The sequence below is a fragment of the Seriola lalandi genome, unplaced genomic scaffold, assembly GCF_002814215.2.
Source record: "Seriola lalandi dorsalis isolate HSWRI2012SDOR001 ecotype SW California unplaced genomic scaffold, Sedor1 jcf7180002054133, whole genome shotgun sequence".
NCBI lineage: Eukaryota > Metazoa > Chordata > Actinopteri > Carangiformes > Carangidae > Seriola > Seriola lalandi.
In genome coordinates this window covers 561,649-584,103 of record NW_019524686.1, presented here as the reverse complement: position 1 = coordinate 584,103, position 22,455 = coordinate 561,649, and the positions used below count along the sequence as shown (strand labels likewise).

The following is a 22,455-nucleotide window of genomic DNA, read 5'->3' as shown; positions in this document are numbered from 1 at the left end:
CGTCCAGGTCGTGATTTATTTCCTCCAATTTTTCTCATTCTGCTCTTTGATTTCACACCTGGCTCAGGTTTTGTTTATAGGGTTTAGACAATGAGTCTCTCTCATAATGCTACAAATAAAATGATGCCAAACCACAAGTGTGCTGAGTTTTGTAACTCAGTTGTTGAGACAAAAATTAAAGGGTAGTCACTGTCATTTTCTCTCTCTGTTTCAGTGGTGGAAAGCAAGGTGATCCTGGAGGGCCTGCAGAGGTACGGCCCCACCCCAATCTATCTGCCTGTCAGCTACCAGATCCTCAACGCTGAGTCAGCATTCTTCCTACAGGAGGCAAACCAGGACTTAATGAGGAACTCCAGCCTGCAGGCTCGCACAGAGTCCTTCTTCATCCACCAGGCTCGGCAGATGCCCCTTGTCAATGCTAGCTACGGGCCGCTGTCCGTGCAGCAGCCTGTCCCACTGGAGCTGCTGCAAACCCTGCCGGGGCCCTTCAATACCCCCTCCTTCACTTCATCATCAGTGCCAACATCTGCGTCCTCATCATCGTCACCTCTGTTTACATTCAACTGGAAGGTCCACACCTATATTATCAGCGAGAGGATTCACCCCAGTTGGCCTAAGGTTCAAGTGTTGTTCTACATCGCAGGCAGGGACTGGGACGATTACAGCGCCATCCACAAGCTGCCCTGTGTCAGGATGTTCGCCTTCCATGAGACTCAAGAAGTGCGTGGCACATGCAGGCTAAAAGGTGAGTTGGGGTTATGTGTCGCCGAGCTGGAGCCCCTGGCCAGCTGGTTCAGCCTTCCCACCGTCAGGCCGGGGAGGCAGAGGGTCTCTGAGCAGGCCCAGGGCACTCCCGTGGAGCTCTACTACATGATTCAAACCACAGACAATGGAGACTGCAGCTCAGAGGATTCAAGAAAGGGCAGCTCCGTTCACACAGACCAGCAGAGGCCGATGGGCTATTTTGCAGGGCATACGCCTATGCAGCGCATCGGGAGTGTCAGGCTGTTTCAGCCGCTGTCGGAGCTGAAGCTGGACAATAACTTTGTGGTGATGGCGCCCTCCAAACCCATCCGTCAGAGGGAAACTGTCTCGACTTTTCTGGCTCTGTCCACGCTTTCCTCAGTGCAAATTTTCACCCTCAGGTGAGTAAACCTCCTCCCGGGGACAACACAGTTTCCTCTGCTGCTCCACTAATAAACAGAAATCACTAGACATACATGCACGCAGTTGAAAAGACAGAATGGGTCGGATATTAAAGAAAGCACTAGTGAGATCTGTCAATGCACAACAACATTTACAGTATAGCTATCTGTCATTCAAGTGTGAAATTACAGTGAGGCATACAAGTTATAATTTTTCTAAACAAAGTCTTAGTCATTGTTTGTCTGAGTCATGTACTGAAATGAATCATGCTGAGTATAACTAATCCAGCACAATGCCTCTTTGTTTCTCAAATACTTCACTGTACAGTATGTAGCTTTGTTATAAAGACTGGTCAAACATGTTTGTAGGACACACACATTAGCAGTAGTGTCACTGCATTTCCTCACCAGACGCTGTCGTGACTTTACCTATAACAGCTCGTTCAATCCAATCTAATCTGCACTTGGAAAAGTTAAGGAATAATCTCTGGCAATTCGAGATTAGAAAATGCAAGTATGATAAGCGTTTAATTTGCCGGTGTGGCAAAGTGCAGTCCATTGAAAACGTTGCCATGACACTACTTCCCTGCCATCCACAGCAGCAGACGGGTTATTTAGCCTGTTCATTTAGGTCATTCTGAACTAATCAGAAAAAAAAAAAAAACATAATGAAATGAAAAGACATAAGTAACGAGCAGGGCCCTCATGCAGTCCATTACTGTGACTTTATTGTGTGTGCAGACAACACAGACAAACAACACACAGATCCTTAACCTCCTTTGTTGTTAGCAAATGCTAATTTCACTTCTTTTTTCTCTTTTTATGAAATATGACAAAGGAAGAGCTTTCCACACACCAAACCACAGCTCTGGACAGACCTGAAGCCCCTTGGTATTTATTTAAAAGTTTTGTGCAAGCGGAAGAACAAGCTACTAATTGAAGGGTCGTGTTCATGAGTTGGTATCACAGATTTCTTTTTCTATTCATACTTTTACCCTAAACTTTGCTCACATTAATGATAATCTTTTGACTAAATACACCCCCCAAAACAAGGAGTTTATTTTGCTATGCTTCTTTGGGAGAGCTTTACTGGCAGCCATAGAGGAAATATTTCTTAATAATTGCAGTGGGCAGAGTAGAGAAGGTCTATTTGTGCCTGTTGTAGCTCTCCAAATTATTTTGGAAAGAGACGGATATTGGACTGCTAAATACCTTCTAAACCACCATCTATGACAGTCTGGAGGGGATTGTTTTGACTGGATAATGCCTTAATTACGCCTTCGTGTTATTTATGAAAATTGTTTCATGTGCTTACCTTCAAAATTGCCTGTCTGAGGAAAAATTTTATCTGAGGTGATTCCGCACAACAACGGCAAAGTAGTTATTGATTCATTGAGCTTTGTCTCATACAAATTACTATTCAAAGAGACTGTAATTGCTCCATGTTGTTTGATGCAAATTAAGGTGTAAGCAATATGCATTTCCACTGGGCTACTTTTATGCCTGAGATCTAAATCATGGCAGATGAAACAGTTAGCAGCCTCAAAGTGGAGCTGTGACAGAGAGCCTTGGCAATTTGTCAACCCTGGGTAAGCAGGAAATCTGCCAAAAAGCCTCATTGCTTTTTCTCTCACTCCAGTGATGATGAACTCCCGCGAAGTATTAGTGTTCACAGTGTGTGTTTATCACATTTGTCAGCATGTGTGTAAATGGGGAGGGGGTTTTAAAGGCGGTATTTTTTCCTTCAGTGCCTTTTTGCACCACTGTTGCACCCCGATCGTTCAGAAGTTCATCTTTTTTATGTTTTCCGTTGGGATGGCGCAGACTTAAAATTCAACCAAAATACCTCATTAGCAACCAAAAGATTAAAACCTCAAAGTGTTTGAAAATCACAGGCTACTTTACAGTACTTGACTGCCAGCTTACCAAAGTCTGTGACTGAACATCCGAACGCTGATGATTAATCTCGTCTCAGCTGTTGGATTTCCTGATAAAGCAAAAACTTCACTTTAAAATACCCTTAAAGCATTTGATATCCTCCTGATGGTGCTGTGAATTCATGTTCCGTGTCCACAGGAGGTGGGAGCTGCAGAGTGTGAGCATCTGTGCTGATCTTTGTTCAAGACGAACGTTTTGAGCCGCTAATGTTTGCACGCCGAGGCTCTGCTTCTCCTCTCCCTCTCACTGTGTTTGTTTGCACACTGTCGGCCAGTGTTAGTCTATTCACTGGTGTGGGTGTGTTTATGGACAGCTTACATTACAAGTACCTCTGGTGTGTTTCTCCCAGCAGCAAAGGCATCATTAACTATTCATATTCTCTGGAGCTACTCCCTTCTCTTCCACATTATCTTTTCTCCCCCCTCTTATCTGTGTCCCCCCTCTCCTCCACCACTGTCTAACTTGTCACAAAAGAATACTGAGAATCTCTCTGGACAGTCTGTATTCCTACATGTGCTCATGTCAGATGGAATCAGTTGGCTTTTTTATACTTGTAGCATTTTGCTACACTTTTTTTTTTTTTGATAAAACTGCAAAACTCTATAGTACTTTGGGGAAATAACACAGTGTATAATCCTCTTTGATTTATTGTTTACAATCAGATTAATTGACAAAGGATTACTTGCATTTGCCCAGACAGAGCACCTTGAATTTTCTACACTTTGTCCATTAATCCCAGCAAAACGTTGATGTTAAATGAAACATGACATGCCTGCAAATTAATGTACAGTTAATTCAGCTGGCTTCCTCTTCTCGAATGACAAGGCAAACTAAGACATCACTGCTTGCGTTGTGTGACAACACAGTGAGGCAAATCAAGCGATTTCCTTTGACTGATTATGTGAAGATGGTTCCCGAGGGCTAATGATCGTCAATTCAGTTCAAAAGATGCATCAATGTATGTAATCATTTATTAGTCTGCTTTGTTTATGATATAATCAGCAGGCTTTCATGCACTCGTGTCATTTGATTCAACTGAATAACTAATCAATTTTTTTGGGTCACGGTGGTTAGTGTGAGCCTTATTCTGATGTCTCTGTGTTTAAATCCTGTGCAAAAAGGCCACAGTGACCCAAATGCAGAAAAGTAATTTTATGCACAAGCCAGAGCTCGGCTAGTTTTGGAAAAAAAAAAGATCTCTGGTATCTGTAAAGCGGCTTCCATGTTTCAGTTAATAAATAAGTGTAAGCACTGATACCATGAACTTGATCAGCAACAGTTTTCCTTCTCCTTCGCTGCTCTGATGTTACACTGATGTCTTCTGTCAGCTGCTACTTGTCCTTTCAGGATTTTTACGGGAGGATTAAACCGATCATGTAACTCAACTTTCTGGAGAAATCAGGTCAATGCAATATGCATGGAAACACTTTTATTTAACTGTTAATTCTAGATAGTTTAGTTATAACTTGTGTATGCGTTGGTCTACCTATTGTGGTATGACAAATAGGAAAGAATCATGGCAAAAAAGTCTATTAATGTGTTTCCTAAAACTGGGATCAGTTAACACTGGACCAGTTTTTACTTCAATGAATTAATGACTCTATTTAATGACTCTCAAATGTTCCTCATTAGCTGGAATTGGAATTAGCTGAAATATTATATAATATCATAATAACTTATTAAAACAGGAAGCTGTAGAGTGCAGGACCTTCATCGTCATGGTTACAATAATAAAGATGAGGTTAAAGTTGTGGAGCTGTCACAGTTTGGTAAAGTTTGGAAACAGAACCTACTTGGTTCGTTTTAGGGACAGATCATTGTTAGGATCAAAATAAGTACTTTGTTAAGGTCGTCGTTATGGTAACTATAATAAACGGTCATGATTAAAAGACGCAATATTGGCAATTGGTTTCGAATGGGAAACAAACACCAGTCTCACATGTCAAAGTCCTGTGTTTTTATCAACCCATCCATCCACACCCAACCTCCTTTTTCTTACATGGACTTCATCACTCTTAACACGACATCACCTGACTCCCTCCTTTGCTACAGCTGCTAGAGGTCACCTAACAATAAAACGGGACTTTAGGACGGAATAAGCTGCTGACACAGACGAGCTAAGGGGTCGTTCCATTACAGCACAACGGTCTCAATCAGACAGTTGATATTTGTTCAGTTTCGCTGATTGTTTTCTTTTCAGTCGTGCATAATTTAAGAGTTAAAACCTACATTTACATGAGAGAAATAAGATGAATTCACAAGAATAACTTACATTTCTTTTATTTTTAGCTCTTTAAAACCGTCACGTCTCTGGATCTTCAGATTTTAACACATATAGCAAATATTCTCCAAGGGAATTGTTGGCATATGAGATTATGAAATGATACCAGACATTATGTTGCTTCTACATGACAACTATGAGGGTAGATGATAATGTCCAGCTGAAAAACTGGTGTAACATGTGAACGATAACATTCAAAATGTGTCCTTGTTATCGTACAGTATATTATTGATGCCTCGCCAGCTCTCCACTCTGGCTGCACAGCCAAATCAGACCACTTAACCAAAGGGCTATTTTATTGGTCATTTTTGTTCTATCTGCCTTATTGTGTAATTGGCTGTATTTTATCTAATTTAAACTAATCTAATGTAATCATTTTGAATGTAATTATGGGCTTTTAATCCCTGCCACTTGAAAAATTACATTGGAGCACACACAAAGTCATGAATATTTGCATATACACACTTGCAGACACATACTGACACTGACACTCATACATGTGCGGACCTGCTCTGTGCCAACTGTAAAGTCATGGTGTGTTTGTCAAGCTAAAGGCTCCCGCTGGAATCAGTAATTCCCTGCTCCCTGCCTCATTAGCCATGGAGAGAGTGGTGCAGCAGGTTCGGAAAGGGCTCTCCAGCTACTCCTTATTCAACATGCAAATGAAAACACCATTTCCTCCTGAACAAATTAACAGGCTTTTCAATAGATAAATTGCCCCAGCTGTATTGTAATTTTGACTAAACAATCCGACATATTTCCACAGATCCCCCCCGGGGCCACTGTTGCTGATGAATGCAAATGAATTTCTAATATCTGAGCGTGTGAAGGTATGAGTATGAGATTCTTCATGCTGTGCCAGCCCAAACAGCCAGCATGAGTTGTTTTATTATTCAGAGATTGAGCAGGTGAAGGAGCCAGGTTCAGTGTCGGGCTATGAATAAAGAAGTGGATTTAGCTGAGGCCGGTTCAGTGTTCGTCAGATGTTATGCGGAAGTGATGCAGACGTGATGCTGTGATTCATGTCAGCAGAGATCGCTCCTTAACGCAGTTCAGGTTTACAGGTCGTGTGACCCCGGCTGATTGTTATTGGCCATTGTTTGTTGAAATATCAGCAGGAGAAAAGGTTAGAATAAAGATGTTCTCCTCAGTGTATTAGCCTTATCTTGACTGCACTCCTCTGTGACTCAGTTCTTGGTAAAGGTCAACCAAGATAGGTATGTCTCTTTTTCCATTTTCCATTTCTGTACTTTTTCTTGTATTGTATCTGCTGCTTTGTCTTGGTTTCTTGTGTTGTATAACCTTTCTCTTGCACTACACGTGCTCTCCTTTCCTTTCATGCTCTCTTGCTGTCTCCGAGTTCGACAGTTCCTCCACTTTGTGCTGAAACGTTGGGCAAAAAACCTCCTTTGTTTTCGAGATCTAAATGTCCACAAGACCCGTACCTTAAACTAAAATTCGATTCTGTCTCAGTGTGAAGTTCAGAGTCTTCGTACCCTCCTTTCCCCTTCTTTAACCAGCTCTGTCTTTCCTTTCGCTCTGTTGACCTGCTCACCAGTGTTTACTTGATAGCACTCATTCACTCATTAATAAGCAATTAGTGATTTGTGGCCTGGGGAGAGTGTTCACTATGTGGATCCCACTCTCTGCTGGGCCCTGCCACCACAAAGCAATCACCAGTTCCCCGCAGCAAGTAATTTGAATCCTTGTATTTTCTACCATAATGATTTCCCATCACTTTTCTCCTCTTGAATTTGTGTCTAAACTGATGAATTTATTGGACATTGGAAGCCCAGAATGCATTGCTCTCCCATTTCCCTGCTGCCTGTCTTCATTTTTTTTTTCTTTGCACTTGCTCTGTCCATCTGCCTTTGGAAAGGCTGCATGTCCCCAAGGGATTTTTGGAATCCCACAGCTTGGCAGTGGGTCATACAAATGTGCCGTACCATTCAGAGTGACACATGCCTCCAAGACTTTGAGTACTGACAGGGCCAGAGGTGGCTTCGCTGTTTCTCTCTGGTTGCTTTGAACTTGTGAATGTCTTGCAGGCTTTTTTTTTTTATTTTTTTATAAGGGCAGCAGAGAGAATGAAGGAAGCTGGAGTGGGTCTTCCCAAGAGAGCAGTGCTCCATGTCTGGTCCTGTGTTAGAATTACTGAAGTGTGTGTGGTAGGTGGGGAAGTGTATCTGTCCATCGTATATGTTTCAATTTGTATCGGGATACACACTCCACACAATCCGATACAAAATAATACAGTTTAATAATATTCAATCATATTGATATCGATGATGTTTATCAGATTCTGAGTGTATATCGGTTCATCTTGACACCCAGAAGTAGGTTATACTATCATGACTGCATAGTAATTTATGCCCGACACTGAGTATAATACCGAGCCTCTTACAACATCCATAGCTATAGTTGGTAAAGGCAACAGATGTATAGATGAGTTATTCCTGCAAAAATGTTACTGTCTTTTGACATTTGTCAAAATATTTCAGCTTTAAACCAAGTGCAAAACTATAACAAGCAGTTTTTTCCACAATAAATAATCTCACTAAAGTGCGAAAATTGGCTGTGGGTTTGGTATCCAGAAAGGTTCATGTCTCTTCACAGCCTCTTTTCATAAAGTTGCCCAGCGACAAAGCAGTCACTCCCATTATGTGTTGAGACAACAAATGGCAGCTAAACTATCAAAATCAATTTCAACCACATGACTCTCAACAACAAAGACAAAGGATTTTTTTTTTGTCACCGGCAAAACAAATTAAATGGGTTGTCAGCGAACATTTTGTTGATGCGTTCAGTAGGCTATCAACAATTTGCGACTTTGTTAATTAAAAACATTTCTTCATTAAGTTTCTGACAAAATGTAATTGCTTTTGCATATTTGTAGGCTATAAATCTAATTCTGAGGAGGCAATGCTGCTTGATTCGCAATTTTATATAGAGTCAACATAAGAGGAGCCTAAAGAGTGAAAGGAATGTTATATTGAAGTGGCTCTTACTAGAACTGGAATCAGTCACTTGTATATTTAATGTCAACTTTGAAGCAACATCAATGGTTCTGTACTGACAAATTTTAAACTTGAGAAAGCATTAATAAAATCCTTGAATGTGCTTCTGTTCACATTCAGGTGAAAAGCTATTTAGATAATTACATTCAGAGGTTGACTTTTGTCTTTTAGGTCTCATTAATCATTGTGACAGAAATCCTCCATGACTGAGACAAGAGGAGTGCAATAAAAAGCAAGATGAGACATTTCTATCACTAACTGATAGAGATGTTTCTCAGAAAGAGTCAAACTGAACCACCTTTTTTTTTTTTTCTTGACTGATATGTTTGTAAACCGGAGTAAAATATTTCAAATTTTCTAAAGATTTTAAACCTCTTTGATATTAGTTCTGAGAATCAGTTTTGAGCATTTCCAACACTACTTCTGGAAGCCAAACTGCACACAATGATTTATAAAAAATTTGAGCTCCTAGTTATTTTTTTTTTCCAAAATAAAATGAATAAAATTTTGCCACATTCAACAACTACAGTTTGTACGTGGGGGTTTTGATTGCACAAATAAGGCTGAGAATCACATTGTCTTTGAATGCTAACTAATTGTTCCTATTAAAAATAATGAGGCGCTCACAGAGTAATGCTTTAAAACAAAATCGACAGTGTACTTAACACCGAAATGACAAATTATAAATAATGAATGGTTGCTCTTAAATTTGTTCTCAGACCACTGTCATTAGAGGCATGGTGTGTGCTGTACAGATTGCAAAGCCCTCTGGGACAAACTTATGATTTAGGGCTGTGAAAACAATCTTCATTTGACTTGACTGCCATTACAGCCATTATGTTCTGAATGTACTGTGCAGCTCATGATCAGACATCAGCCTCGACATCTAAAACCTCAACCCAAACAATTTGGGTTGCAATTAGGAATAGTCTTATAATTTTGTTAAGGCCAAATGGGACACAGCTCAAGGACTACATTTAAGATAAGAACAGATATCGCACTTGATCAGAAATCTACCGGAGTACCCGCTTAATGGCCCTGTCATGAGCCAGAGGAGATCTTTTTCTGGGACTGCTGATGCAATACCTTAACTTATCACGCTGTTGTTAAGATCTCCAGGCAACACTTTTACTCCAACTTCTGCAACACTGATAACTCCAGCTCCTGCAATGTGAGTTGAAGATGATATATTTGGGGCTAGAGGCGGTGACAAACAGGGTGGGATTAGGTGGTGAAGCCGTCCTGGCAGAATAAGCTCTGCTGGCTAACTGTGGGTTGGCGTCTCAAACTCTCTCCCAGACAATCATAAGCTTGGCCTTCTAATCACTTGTTTATCCTTGATGTTTCTCATAAGGATTTACTTTGATTAGTTTGATCCCACAGACTTGACAGCTGTAACACAAACTCAAAATCATGCATATTTTAATGTGGACTGGAGGCAACGAAATAAAGAGAGAGAGAGAGAAATTATGAAATGTTGTGGTTGCCATACATCGGGAGCCCATTTTAGAAACAGACAGTCAGCCACAAAAACAGACAAAATGCACTAACTCATCTCAGATATAAAAGAAATTGCTTCACCCACAGTGGGGTTAGAGATATACACAGAGATTGAAACACAGTCAAACAAACAATAAATAGGGAGTCAGAGTAGACGAGAGAGTGTAAAAGACAGAAAACAAGCAAAGACACCAAAATGATTTTCCTACTAGTTAATTCAAAGTAAAAAAGCATTTGTTGTTTGCCCCATGGAACAAAATGTGTTTGAGTAATGACCTACCCCATGTGAACAGTGCCACAACTGGTTTTATTCCCAAAATCTCAATCATTAAAACTTAATCTGTGTGTGGAAACAAAGGAAGGGAACTTCCTCATTTAAAGGCAAGCACTGTCCGAGATGACATAAAAAAAAAAAAACAGTTTAAACTACAGTCCGTGCTTTGCTTTGGCTTAAAAAAAATGAAGGGAGCCATGTCCCTAAATAGCAAGGATGTGTTTGCGCAGCGGAAGGAGAGAGCTCACCAGCGCCTGATCGTGGCAGTTGGCCTGGTGTCATCTGTGCAAGCCTGTTACCCCTGTGCCTGTTGACTGAGGATTAGTGGCGCTTTTTCTTTTCCTGCTTCAGCTTTCTACCTCTTGCTCATTCAAAAGAGTCCAGTACTGTAATAGCTCACATCCCTGTCTTTTAAAGGCAAAAAAAAAGACATATAACACAAATATTGTGCTTGTACAAACTTCTAGACATAATGGTAGAACAAGACTAAGACTGCCAGAAGAAATGTTTTTCAAGACCTACCCCCAAAAATTGTAAATTCTCACCAATAGAGGTATGACGATGCGGATGCTACACACTCTTGCTGCCACCACCACTACTACCAATAACAACAATAATAATATTACACCTGAAGTGGGACATGAGATGCCAAATTCTTGCCAATTCTGGGCATTTTATCTGATTATGACGACACCACCGGGACACCTGGCTCTTTCTTTCACTGGCTATTGTGTTGTATACATTCTGTATTGTGTGTTGTGTCATCAGCACAGCAGTAGCAGCTACAGTCCTCCATCAGTGTCTACACTGAATCCTCTCAGCCTCAATACTGTCGCATGTATTTTACATGTAGCTAAATGTGTAAGTCAGTAGAAAATAGATCAGATCTCATGCCTAGTGTTCCCTTATGGTATTAATGTTGGTGCCACTAATACAGCATGCTACTCCTACTGCTAGAAGATTCTGCCGCTTCAACGTAAACGTGTGATGTGTTTTGGGCGTGAGCTTAAATGATGATGTCGTTCTTCTAGGAAGGACAGTCTCCTTACAGACACCTGTACTGATTCAAACTGAAGCATATCTGTTTTCCCAGCACCTTTATAGTTTAAGAGACATCAACGGGGCGTCAATGTTCTACACAAAACATCTCAAAATGTCACAATGTGTGAATCTCACTGCCACTGCCCCCCCTCCCCCTCACTCAGCCAGTTGAAATGTTAAATCACCTTTCAATACAACAGGGCTAAACAAGAAAACAGCATTTGCAAAATATCAGACACGTATATTTTCTCTTGCTATACGTGATCATTCTGTGTGTTTTCTTCAAATTGTATTTACTCTATAGCCAGTCAGGAACGTCTTTGGACAAAGAGGTTTGAGGCATCTCGGTATCTGACAGAAGCCCTCCATAGTCTCCAAGAGTGACAGTATCATTCCTGGCTTCATACATTTCAAATCGCTTGCGTTGGGGATGATAGTTACATTACAGAATGTTAAAATTCACCTTCTGCTCCTCCAAAAATATTGCTGTTTTATGTGCTTTGCTTTCATTCCCAGAACAGGTCGTCTTCAAGCAGAAATACAGAGTTCGAGGCAGTGACAAAAAAAAAAAAAAAAGTAAAAAAAAGTAGTGACAAAGACCTAGAGAGAGCAACAGAGAAAAAAACGAACTGACAAACTGACAAGAGTCTGGGCTTCAGGGGAGAATCATTAGACTGATATAATATTCTGCATGCAGCTTGGAGCAGTGCCTTTGGCTGGGCTTTAAGCTGTGTAGTGTTGGTCGGTCTGGCTGTAGCTGGTTGGGAGGTCAGCCATTGATCTGCAGATATAAGCTGGTACTTTGGATCCAAGCCTTCATCATCCTGCAGGGTTACCACCACTGTGGGTGGATAAGCCTTGATCTGCTCGGGGGGGTTCGGATTTGTGTGTGTGTGTGTGTCAGTCTGTGTGCGCGCGCAGATTGAGAGAAATGATGCAAGTGTCCGTGTGCGTCCACATATGTCTACAGATGTGGCTGCGTTCTGTTTGTGCGTGTGGTACGTGTGCGCCGTGTGCTTCTTTTTACGTCAGTGGCAGCCCCGCTGGGTGGAGTGAGGGAAAGAAAAGAGGGAATGAAAAGATGAAAACAGAATTACGGGTTAAGAAAAAAAGCGAAGGTTGTGTAACTGATCGTCACGCACTCATTAGACGCATTTTGTGTGTGCACTAATTTGGAAAACAACTCAAACTTAAAGGAAACATCACTCAATAGCAACATGAGAATAAACCTCACAAGATGAAATTCATACAGTATTTCATCAGAGAGCTGGTGATTAAATGACAGGGTGAACTTCAGTTTACCACAGTTGATGTCATCTATTTCTGATGGAGAGCTGACAGCAAATAGTTGGGAATCTGGGACATTTTGACTTGAATTTATGGGCTGTGTTTTGAAAAAGTGTCTTGTGTCTTTTTGACTGATGTTAACATTTGGTGTCTTTGACAAGTGACAAGTTTCTCCTGTTCACTGCCATTCAACTTAATGACTCAGCTGCTCGTTTCTAAGGTGATTTAGTTACTTTAAAAATGAGTGTCCTCTCCACACGTTTCCCTTCCTATTTCCATCACTGAAATTTTCAAGCACCGGCTGAAATACACATCAACAATAACAAAAACATGATGCAACTTTCCCTTATGATTAAAAATGTTGGGTATGGTAAAAGGTGCTATACCTGAGGTCTGTGCTACAAAGCAGGACTTGGGGTAAGCGAGGTTTAAACCTGGGTTTCCAGGGTTACGATGGTGGTTTACTTCTACCCAGGGTACAAAGCCATGGTAACTTATGCTGCACACTTAACCTGCGGCGGAGCAGGTTATGTTTGAAATAACAGATCAACGCATATAAAAGCATCGTCTCCAGAACAATCAATTCTCTTGGAAAAAGGCATCATCATTTGCAGAGGTTCCCTCCTTAGGAGGGCAAGAGTGTTCAGAGACCGGCAAACCGCTTTGGCTTTCCCTGTCAATTTTTTATAATGACCCCCATTATTGCAGAGGGCCAGCTCCTCAGTAGGAGTGCACTCCTGTGTAGGAGGGCCCCCCTCCTGTCTTCTTCATTTCAAGCAATGTCAAAGCCATTCCATTGTGGTTTTCTATACTGATATCACCCTACAACAGAGACTTATTGAAGCGCTAAAGCCTTGTACAAGTTGTACTCATAAGATACGATAGTAAGTACTTATTGCTTTGAATTATGTTTTTACATTTATACTTTTTTGCTCCCGAGTCTGTTTGTCGCTACCAGGGTTACAGCTGAAAGAATAAGGCTAAACTTGTCATACAAGCGATAATACATCAAAGCACATGAATTTAATGAAATACAAAAATGTAATTATAGCCACATTTACTTGCCCCTAATGATAGGTTAGTGATATTACAAGTCTATTATCATTCGCATTCACATAGTTGGTGATTTGGCAGCAGCAACTGTGTTGCTTTCAGCCTGGATTATGTGTTCAACTTCTTAGTATTTGTCGATTATAGTTTGCTCTTTATTTGTAGAGTATCCAACTCTGCTGTCAGTAGATTTGTCCATGTTGGTGATTGGTCATATACTACAGACACCTCCCCTCGTATGTGAATGCACTCGGGAAAGCCTGGGTTGACTTGCCAAGCTGATAACCAGCGTTGTGCGACTGCAGTGGTTGGGTTAACTGAAGCCAGAAAACAAAAAAATATCCTGGTTTTGTTGAACTTACTCTGTAGTACAGGTGTCTGATGGAGTAAAGCAAACATTGCTCCATAGCACTACTCAAGGTCAAAAACTCCATGTAGTACCTTTAAAAAGTCGCAGTGCATTAAGCATAAGTACCAACAATGAGGAAAGTGATTTGAAGCATAGGAGACTAAATAATAGTAATCTGTGCCAGATAAGAGTAAGTGTCGATTTTTACTTTAGATTAACAAAAGCACGTTTTGGTTTTGTCGATTTAATCCACAAAGGATGAGTTTTATTAGTCCGTTTTTTTTCCTACTTCCATTTTCCATTATAGGTTAATTAATTTCAAGTTCTGCCTGAAATTCTCATTAACAATGCACCAAAGGTGATGCAACTATCCCTTGTGGTAAAAGATTAAAGTAAGTTAAAGTTGGGAACTAATTTCACGACTTTGAGATTTCCTAGAATCGCTGTGGTTTCCTGTGAATTAAAAATAATTACGGTTGTATATGCCTGCAGTTTGATAAATAAGAGATATACCTTATTTGATCAAGATGAACAGATTTCATTATGTTGTTCTGCTGAATTTCTCTTCATTTTGTCAAGAACTTTCCTTTCAGTAAGTGGATCAAACCTGATTAAAGATGTTTTTTGTTCATGTAATGTCAAAGGGCCGTCAGTCAGTATGATTAACCTTATACAAACAGATCAGCCTGCAAACAAACAAGTTCAAACAAGCTAAAGATGGTCTTTCTTTTTCTTAATGGATTTTAAATGTTTTTGAATTTGCTACATTTAAAGAGAGGCACTATTAATATGTTGAGTATTAAGTATCAGATCATTAGATCATTATGTATAATACATAATATCTATTCTTCATAATGGTGATTGGTAACAGATTCTGTGTGCAGCTGCTTAACGTGAAAAAATAAAGGAATAACTAATTAAAATGGTCAAATTAATATAATTATTGTACATCACTGAAACTGTAAATATAGATCACGTTAGCATTTTGAATTGATAATATTTCCTTCATTAAACTCATTTTAAGGGATGGCAACCTTGAAAAAATTTGTTAGAGAATAATTCTGCAAAAACTGGGTGTTACTCTGCATGCCTTAGAGATGAGTGCTTACAGGCTGATAGACTATAAATTGTTAAAGAAAAAAACATTACTGTGTGACACTGAACTCTGCTTTTATGGAGATGATGGTAAAGTTTGAGTCTGAATGACAACATTTTTCATGTCTCCTCATTTTCAACTCTAATACAACAGAAAACGGTGCCTTCACCCTGGAGTGAAGCTCCCTTTGTGTTTTGCACAGCAGTCTTTGAGCCTCCACTGTCGTCTCTGTCGGGCACTAGATGCTGCTTCACAAAACCCTGGAGGAGAGCATCAGTCCAGAATGCTGGTGTATGTTTTTCTATCTGCTCTCCTGACACTTTTTATCATTTATGTAAAGGCTTGTAAAGTCCTCTATGACCATTTCACCTTATTCACTCTCCAGTCGGCCCTTTTCTGGGGGAGATCTGGCAGTGTCGCTCCACTTTTCTCAGTGCAGATGAGCTGTGTTGTGGCCCCAAGGATTCACTCTGATTCTCTTTGTCTCTCTTTCCTGACATGCAAGCTGACACAAAAGCACAGACTGTGCACCCACACAAACACATCAAATCAATTCCCCCACTTTTTTCAACAGCTTTAGTTGCTACTTAGCGTATTCATGAGAGACACGAAATGTGCTTCAGTCCATTTACAAGCCATCTCCAAGGACAGGGTCACAGCTCCATGTCCAGACTGCAGTGACCTTCATGTAGCTCACCCTGATAGCTCTGTGAGAAACTCACTCACTGGAAACACAACAGCAGTCTGTGCGTGTGTGTGTGCGTTTTAAGGCGAGGAGACGCATTTCGATTTGGGGGTCACGACTGACTCTGCTCCGGTGTGGATAAGTTGGTCCTGACAGTTAGGCGATAAAGTTGAAAGAAAAAAATTATGGACGGAAATGCCAAGCAAACACTAAAATAGTGCTTTGTACCAGGAGCATTATTTTTATAATTGAGTTCATCGGGTTGCAGCGAAGAGCCACCTGAAGTTCACCTCAGTCTCACAGATTCGCTCACCTTCAGCTCTCTCTGCAAAGTTTACAGCCCCGCGTCACCCTCACCTCCTCACCCGCCATCTCATCCAACGTTTGCATTTTCCTCCTTGTCATTTTCCTCAAACACCAGCATAAATTAGCAACTCGTTTCAACAGAACTGGGATGGGAAAAGCTGTTATGTTGGAGGTGTTTTTGCAGGTTTCAGCGCTCAAGATCTGTTTTCTGATCTAACGAGTGAGTGAAAAAAAAAGAAAAAAGAAAAAACGGTTGCAGATGTGTGTGTGTGTGAGTGAATGTGAGCACACAAACTTCTTAATGTGTCATGAAACTATGGAGAAAAAAATGTGTGAAAGTACATATTTATTTGTGTGATGTTGGATCTTGATCCGTTTGCGTGAGGCTTTTGCTAATTAATGTGGCCAGAGGAGAAAATTACAGGCCTGTCTCGGTCACTTCCTGCTGGCCGGTGTCAAGACCTGAGAGTGAAATCGAGCCGAGTAGAGTGAGCAACAGGAAGCAAGGGAGAACTAAATGCAAAGTGGCTGGTTGAGTCCTCAGTGGCTGCTTGTGTTTTGTTTTTTTTTTTTCTTTTTCTTTAGCTGAGTGACTAATGGCGGACTTTCAAGCACGGCCCAATTTTAGCAAAAATGTTTTCATTTTTGGCTGCAGCGTATTGATTGCTTGCTCAGTGCTTAGCTAAGTGCTACTTAACAGACTCAAGAGCAGATGTCAGTATGTTTAACAAAAAACCTTACCCTCAAACGTTTATGATATGTTGAGTGTGGCTCACAACTAAAACATCGCCCCACATCATCACAGACTATCCTGTTGGCATAAATATCCGCTTTATATGTCGTAAGCTTTTCCTTATGAATAAGTATTAAAAAAATAATCATTACCTGGTGTACATTTTCTGCAGAAATAACTATAAAAAAATTTTAAAAAACCCCACATCACTCCTAACAGGAGCTTTGGAGCCAGCAAAGACCCATGCAGCTACAGCTCTAGCTTTTTACATCTGCAGGATTTGACAAAGCAAATCGTGGAGCAAATACATCTAAGGGCAGTGTTTCTGAATCTGGACCCTCCAGAGTAAATCTGAGCTCTCACACTCATCGATCATGTCAGTTGGATCCGGGCCAAAGGGGAGAAAGAAAAAAAAAAAAAATGATGCACTATTGCAATTTAGTTCTTACTCAATCTGTTATCAATCTGATCTATATCTTATTCATTGAACGTGTTCGTGAGTGTCACCTTGCATCATCGACTCTGCAGGTGGTCAAATCAAACTCCGGTGATTGACAGCAGGGCCTGCAGCGTTTTCCTGCACCTAATGAGTGGCTGTGTTTGTGTTCTCTGGTGTCACATAGAGCTCCTGAAAAAATTAACAGATTGTGTCAAGACTGCAGCTGGACTAATAAATACTGATGGATGGATGAAAATGGGACAGAGGCATTTTGAATCATAATATTATGAGAGAATCATTTCACTCACCTTTTAGTAGGGAAATGCTAAAATACACAATGTGGGACATGAGCTTAACACACCTCTACTTTGAGCCCTTTTCACTTTCTGATGCAACAAATATAGGCTGTACATATATTGACCATCAATTAGGTAACTGTTCACAATCAGATGGGTGTAACAATAGTTTAGCTTTTGAATTTGTGCCAAGTTTGAGTGTGAATGACAGCTTTCAGACCAGCCCAAACAAATTGAACCAAAGAGGCAAATTCACTAGAGTGAGTTTAAAGTGCAGTTTAATTGTTAAATCCATAGTCATTTGCTATGATATTTAATGTCCTATTCATAGACTATGGTCAGAGCCATACTCAAGCCAAACCACAATGTGAACCATGGTGGGGGATGTGTTCACTCAATAATTTGCAAGCCTTAGAAAACCTAAATATAAAAAATGTAGAATTGAGTATATAGAGTGTAACATACGTTTCTCAAAGTACAATTACTTATCAGCAATAATTTATCATTATTCCTTATAGTTTTTCTTCATGTCAAGGTGGTTCAGGCCTGAATGACCACTTGTCCTTGCTAACACTTTCCCCTCCCCTGGCACACTGAGTTTGACTGTGGTCTGGAGGAACAGACTCTGCATTGTCGCTCGACGAGGCTCAGTGCAGACAAGCTGTGTTGTGGCCCAGGGGAGTCGTGTACACACACACACACAAACACACTCACAAACAGAGAGAGCAGCCCAAGGGAGTCCTCTATGAAGGGATCAGTGTAAACATCCAGTGGCAGTCGAGGTGTTGGTGGCCCTGTGAAGTGGAAGCGGTGGTCAGGGCATGGAGCTGGCTGATAAGCACTGCTAACGTACAGGAGAGAAGTGAGTTGGTCATCCCTGTTAAAAATACCAGCAGCTACCCATTCCCCTGGTGCCACTGTGCTGCTGCATCACACTGAGGAAGGGATCAGCCTCCTGCAGGGGAAATGAAAAATGGAGCAAGGGCATGACACAGCCTGCACTTACGGTACAAGTTTGTGCAAGTGTTTTTTTATGTGTGTACAGATGGGAGCATCAGGTCAATCATACATGAGTTGATCTATGTATGAGTCTCAGCAGAAATACAATACCACTGTTGGTTTGGTCAAACATATAAAAAGGCCTATGTTTACATTTTCCACTGGACTCGACATTTGTAATATCGCTTACAATAATAAAGACACGGAGTGTACTGGCGGCAGCCTGCAGGACCTCGTCGTCATGGTTACAATAATAAACACTCCATTAAATTCATGGAACAGCCACGGCTTGGTTAGGTTTACATAAAACTACTTGGTTGGTACTACCTTAAGCTTAGATGACCTTTGTTGTTACGGTTAGAAGAATAAACATGCAGTCGACAGTCAAAAGAAACACGGACAACTATTGGTTTTGAACAGGAAATGAACAGTGGTTTCATATGTTAGTCCCGTGTTTTGTTGACGCATCCATCTCACCTCCCCCTAACAGTTTTCATCCTTTGTGCTACGTCACCCGACTTCGTCCTTTGCTCCAGTCATAATTACTACAGCCGCTAGAGGTCGCCTAACAATAAAACATAGCTATTGGTCATAATAAGCTGCTATGGGCTCATTTCTTACAAAATTGCTCTCCTTGGAAGCACTGACATGATAACAGGAACAAGCAAAAGAGTAACAGTTGCATTATGAGCAAATATTTGTTCTCTGGGGCTGAAATGAAAGCCCAAAATATCAAATAAAGCAGCACATTGGTCTGTATCCATTGTGAAAAAAAAAAAAAAAATCCATGTCTTCTCAGCATATAAACTGAGGGTATGTGTTTTTCTGTGTGTATGAGACTGCCATGAAGTCCACGGTCAGCTTGCAAATAAGCCCTAAATTTCACCCTGCCTTTGGTGATGTAAAGCATGCACTTTCCAGCGACTGCGAAATAAGCTACTGCAGCCTCTCTGAAATGTACACCATGAACAGTGCATGATGAAACCATTTTGTAAGGATGAAGTTTTCTTGTATGGATGTTAACGCAGTAAACAGATCATATTAAGTTGACTTCATTGCAGTTTACCGTCTGCTAAGCAATTAGTCTGACTTTCTTTTTTTTTGTCTGATTAGTTGATCTAAACTCTTACTTTAGTATTTTAACCCTTTTTTTTTTTTAAATACAGTATGTGGCTCCAATACTATTGACTTGCTCTAAGCTGCATGCAAAACCAGTGTACACACAAATACGTGCTGTGCAGTTTTAAAAAAGACAAAAAAAAACCACATTTATTTACTTTTTCACAGACACAAAGTGATGAGAAAGCTTTGTTGTTCTTTATAGATCTACTGAGTCTCACGTCTCTGATCAGGTCCCTGTGAGGGAAGCTGGGAGAAAAATAATAAGTTCGAGATGTTGAGGGAAAAAAGAGAGCGGGAGAAACTATATATTGTTCATGATGACTGATAACAGAGCTCCATTTTGCAAAATACACACACAAAAAAACATTTGTATCTGTAAATCCCCATTTGATTGTCAAGATTTTTGTTTTTGCCTTGCAAGGAGAGAGGTAAGGTAGTATTTTACTCAAAAACAAAGATTCGAACAAAAAAAGTCCCTCTTTCTTACTTTTTCTGTATCCTTTGGAAAGAAAAGAAAATCACAGCAGCCAGCAGAGATTATCTGTTGTTTTTCTGTCCAGGCCGTCATCAAAGTCAAGTATTCAACCCCCTAATCATTCCTCTATCTTCTCTTTGATTGCCTCTCTTTCTCTCCATCACCACTAAACCTTTCACATTCCTCACACACAAATTTTACCCCCTGCCCAGATGACTATAGAGACTTGGGTTCTTTCCCTGTATGTAGTGGAGCCTGCTGATGGTGCCTGTTCAGCAGTGCCCACTGGTGCAAATAATGGAGTGCAAATGGAGCTAATGTACTGGTTGACATGCCAGCTTTTACAGATCAGGCCTGAATTGATTTACCTGCAATTTCACTTGTGGGTTTTGCAATAATCTGCATATGGCAAAATGCAGATGAGAGTGTGTGGACTTTTTAGAGAATTGCTTTCATTTTGTCTCTGGATAGCTGAGACTTCATGTGAACACAACCTTGGGACTATGACTGAAACCAAGATGGACTTTATTTTTTTTCTGGAGTTTGGGTTTCCTCAGCAAGAGTCAATTCTCTCACTTTGTGCAAACATTTTGTGGCACTACTGTGACAGTTTTCAGACAGACGTTGTCTGAAATGCTGGGTTAGCATGTTGGCTGTCATCCCTCTTGTCATGTTGCCACTCCAACACTTACTGTACTTCCTGCTCACAACATTGACAAATACAGTGGCACATGACATTCAGACCATGAATGTACCTATTGCTGCCAGCCAGGGCTCACTCAGCTCAGTTAACACCAGCAGGTAGCATTTAATCAATGGCAACAGGAATACCAATAGTCCGCAACGACAGGACGGCTGAATGACATACTGTAACATTTGACCCCTTATCCCTGTCTCTTATACACATCTTTTTTATTATGCAGAAACAATGCACATAGAGCTGAATTACATTTGTAAACCGACTGTTTAAGTGGTAAAACATATCACATTGGTTTTTCTCGGCTTTTAAAAGTAACCCCTGTCTGTGACTGTAGCAGTGTACAGTAATGTGGAGATGATTAGGGGTTGGGGATGGAAGGGTAGGAGGAGGTTTCACTGAAAAAGAATAGTGAAGCGCTGCTCATTTAAAAAAAAAAAAAAAAAAGACATGGACATGAACTAGTTTATCTTTTGGAACTGTCAACTTAGTTCTAAATTCAAAATTGTTAACTATGGACATGATCTAGTTCATTTTAATCTGGGTGAACTGAACTTTGAGCTAGCTTTTTGTGTGAACTTGCACAGCACTGTCTGTGGCGCTAGCACGGCTTAAAAGCAAATGTGTGCGAGTTAATGAGTTTAGAACTGAATGCTTTGCACAATGTGCCATTAAAATGTTTTCCTCACCTGTCAAGTTGACGTTAATATGAAAGCACGATAAAGGATGTCACACGCTGTACACACTTTAGAGACCTTTGGGGAGAGTTTCTGATATTGGGCCGTTTAAAAAGAATTGACTTGACTACTCCCTGCTGTGCCCAGTTGTTACTGCACCAACTGACAGCATCGGTGTTAATTAATCTGCATAACCCTTCCTCTACATCAGGTTTACCAACTTGCCATAATCTGTTCCACTACATACTGAGATTATACTGCTTGGCCCCCTTCTGCGTCCATCCAAATATTGGATCAGTCCTGGATCATCCATCCGAACCAACAGAGCCAATGCAAAGTCTAATTTTTATCCCCTGGATGCAACCTTATGTCAAATAGGTTTTACTGGAAGCAGTGTCTGCATGTGTTTTCCCTATCCCCTATTTAACTGGCTAGGCTTCCACTCAAATGGCAGCCATAGGGATCAAGCTTCTGTCTGCGACAACATGACCTCATTCCTTCAGCTAATCTACAGCAGCACTGGTAGTGAGTTCCTGAAATCCAGTATTAAAGCGAATGAAAAATTGGAAGTTTTTAGTACACTGCTTGGTGTACATTAATGCAAACATGAAAAATAAAAAGGAAAACCATCGTGACACAAATTTGTGTTAATCTGAAATCCCGTGCTTGCTCTACAAATCCCGTGCCTCAAATGAGGGTCAAAAAACCCAACATGTAGGGCACCAGATTGGTAATGTTCTTGAATTTTACGTTTTGAGTCTTGCGCTGTGAGGAGAGCCGGGCTGTGATTTACTGGAGGTGACTAGCATTTGGCCACAGTGGGTGTTGCGCTGTCATGCCCCTCAGTGTCGTCATCCCGTTGGCCTGCTTTCATGTGCACAGTCGCTGCACACACAAGGAGCTCCTTGTTATTTCAGTCAATACCCACCCACATCCAGCCTGTTCCTTTATTCAGAATATCATGCAGTCTTTTTTGCCTTTTTTTTTCTTTGACATTTTTTTTTTTCTTACACTTTTAGAAATAAGCTTATAATGTGACATAAGGCGA

The 22,455-nt window shown here is 40.7% G+C and overlaps 1 protein-coding gene across 1 annotated transcript in view; it reads left to right on the top strand.

Annotated features, from left to right (window-relative positions):
• LOC111652970 (transmembrane protein 132C) overlaps positions 1-22,455 on the top strand; it is a 94,394-nt gene that overhangs the window by 1,972 nt on the left and 69,967 nt on the right. The window contains exon 2 of the mRNA XM_023403390.2: positions 215-1,145. Within this exon, the coding sequence (XP_023259158.1) occupies positions 215-1,145 (931 nt within the window). The remainder of the gene's footprint in view (positions 1-214; positions 1,146-22,455) is intronic.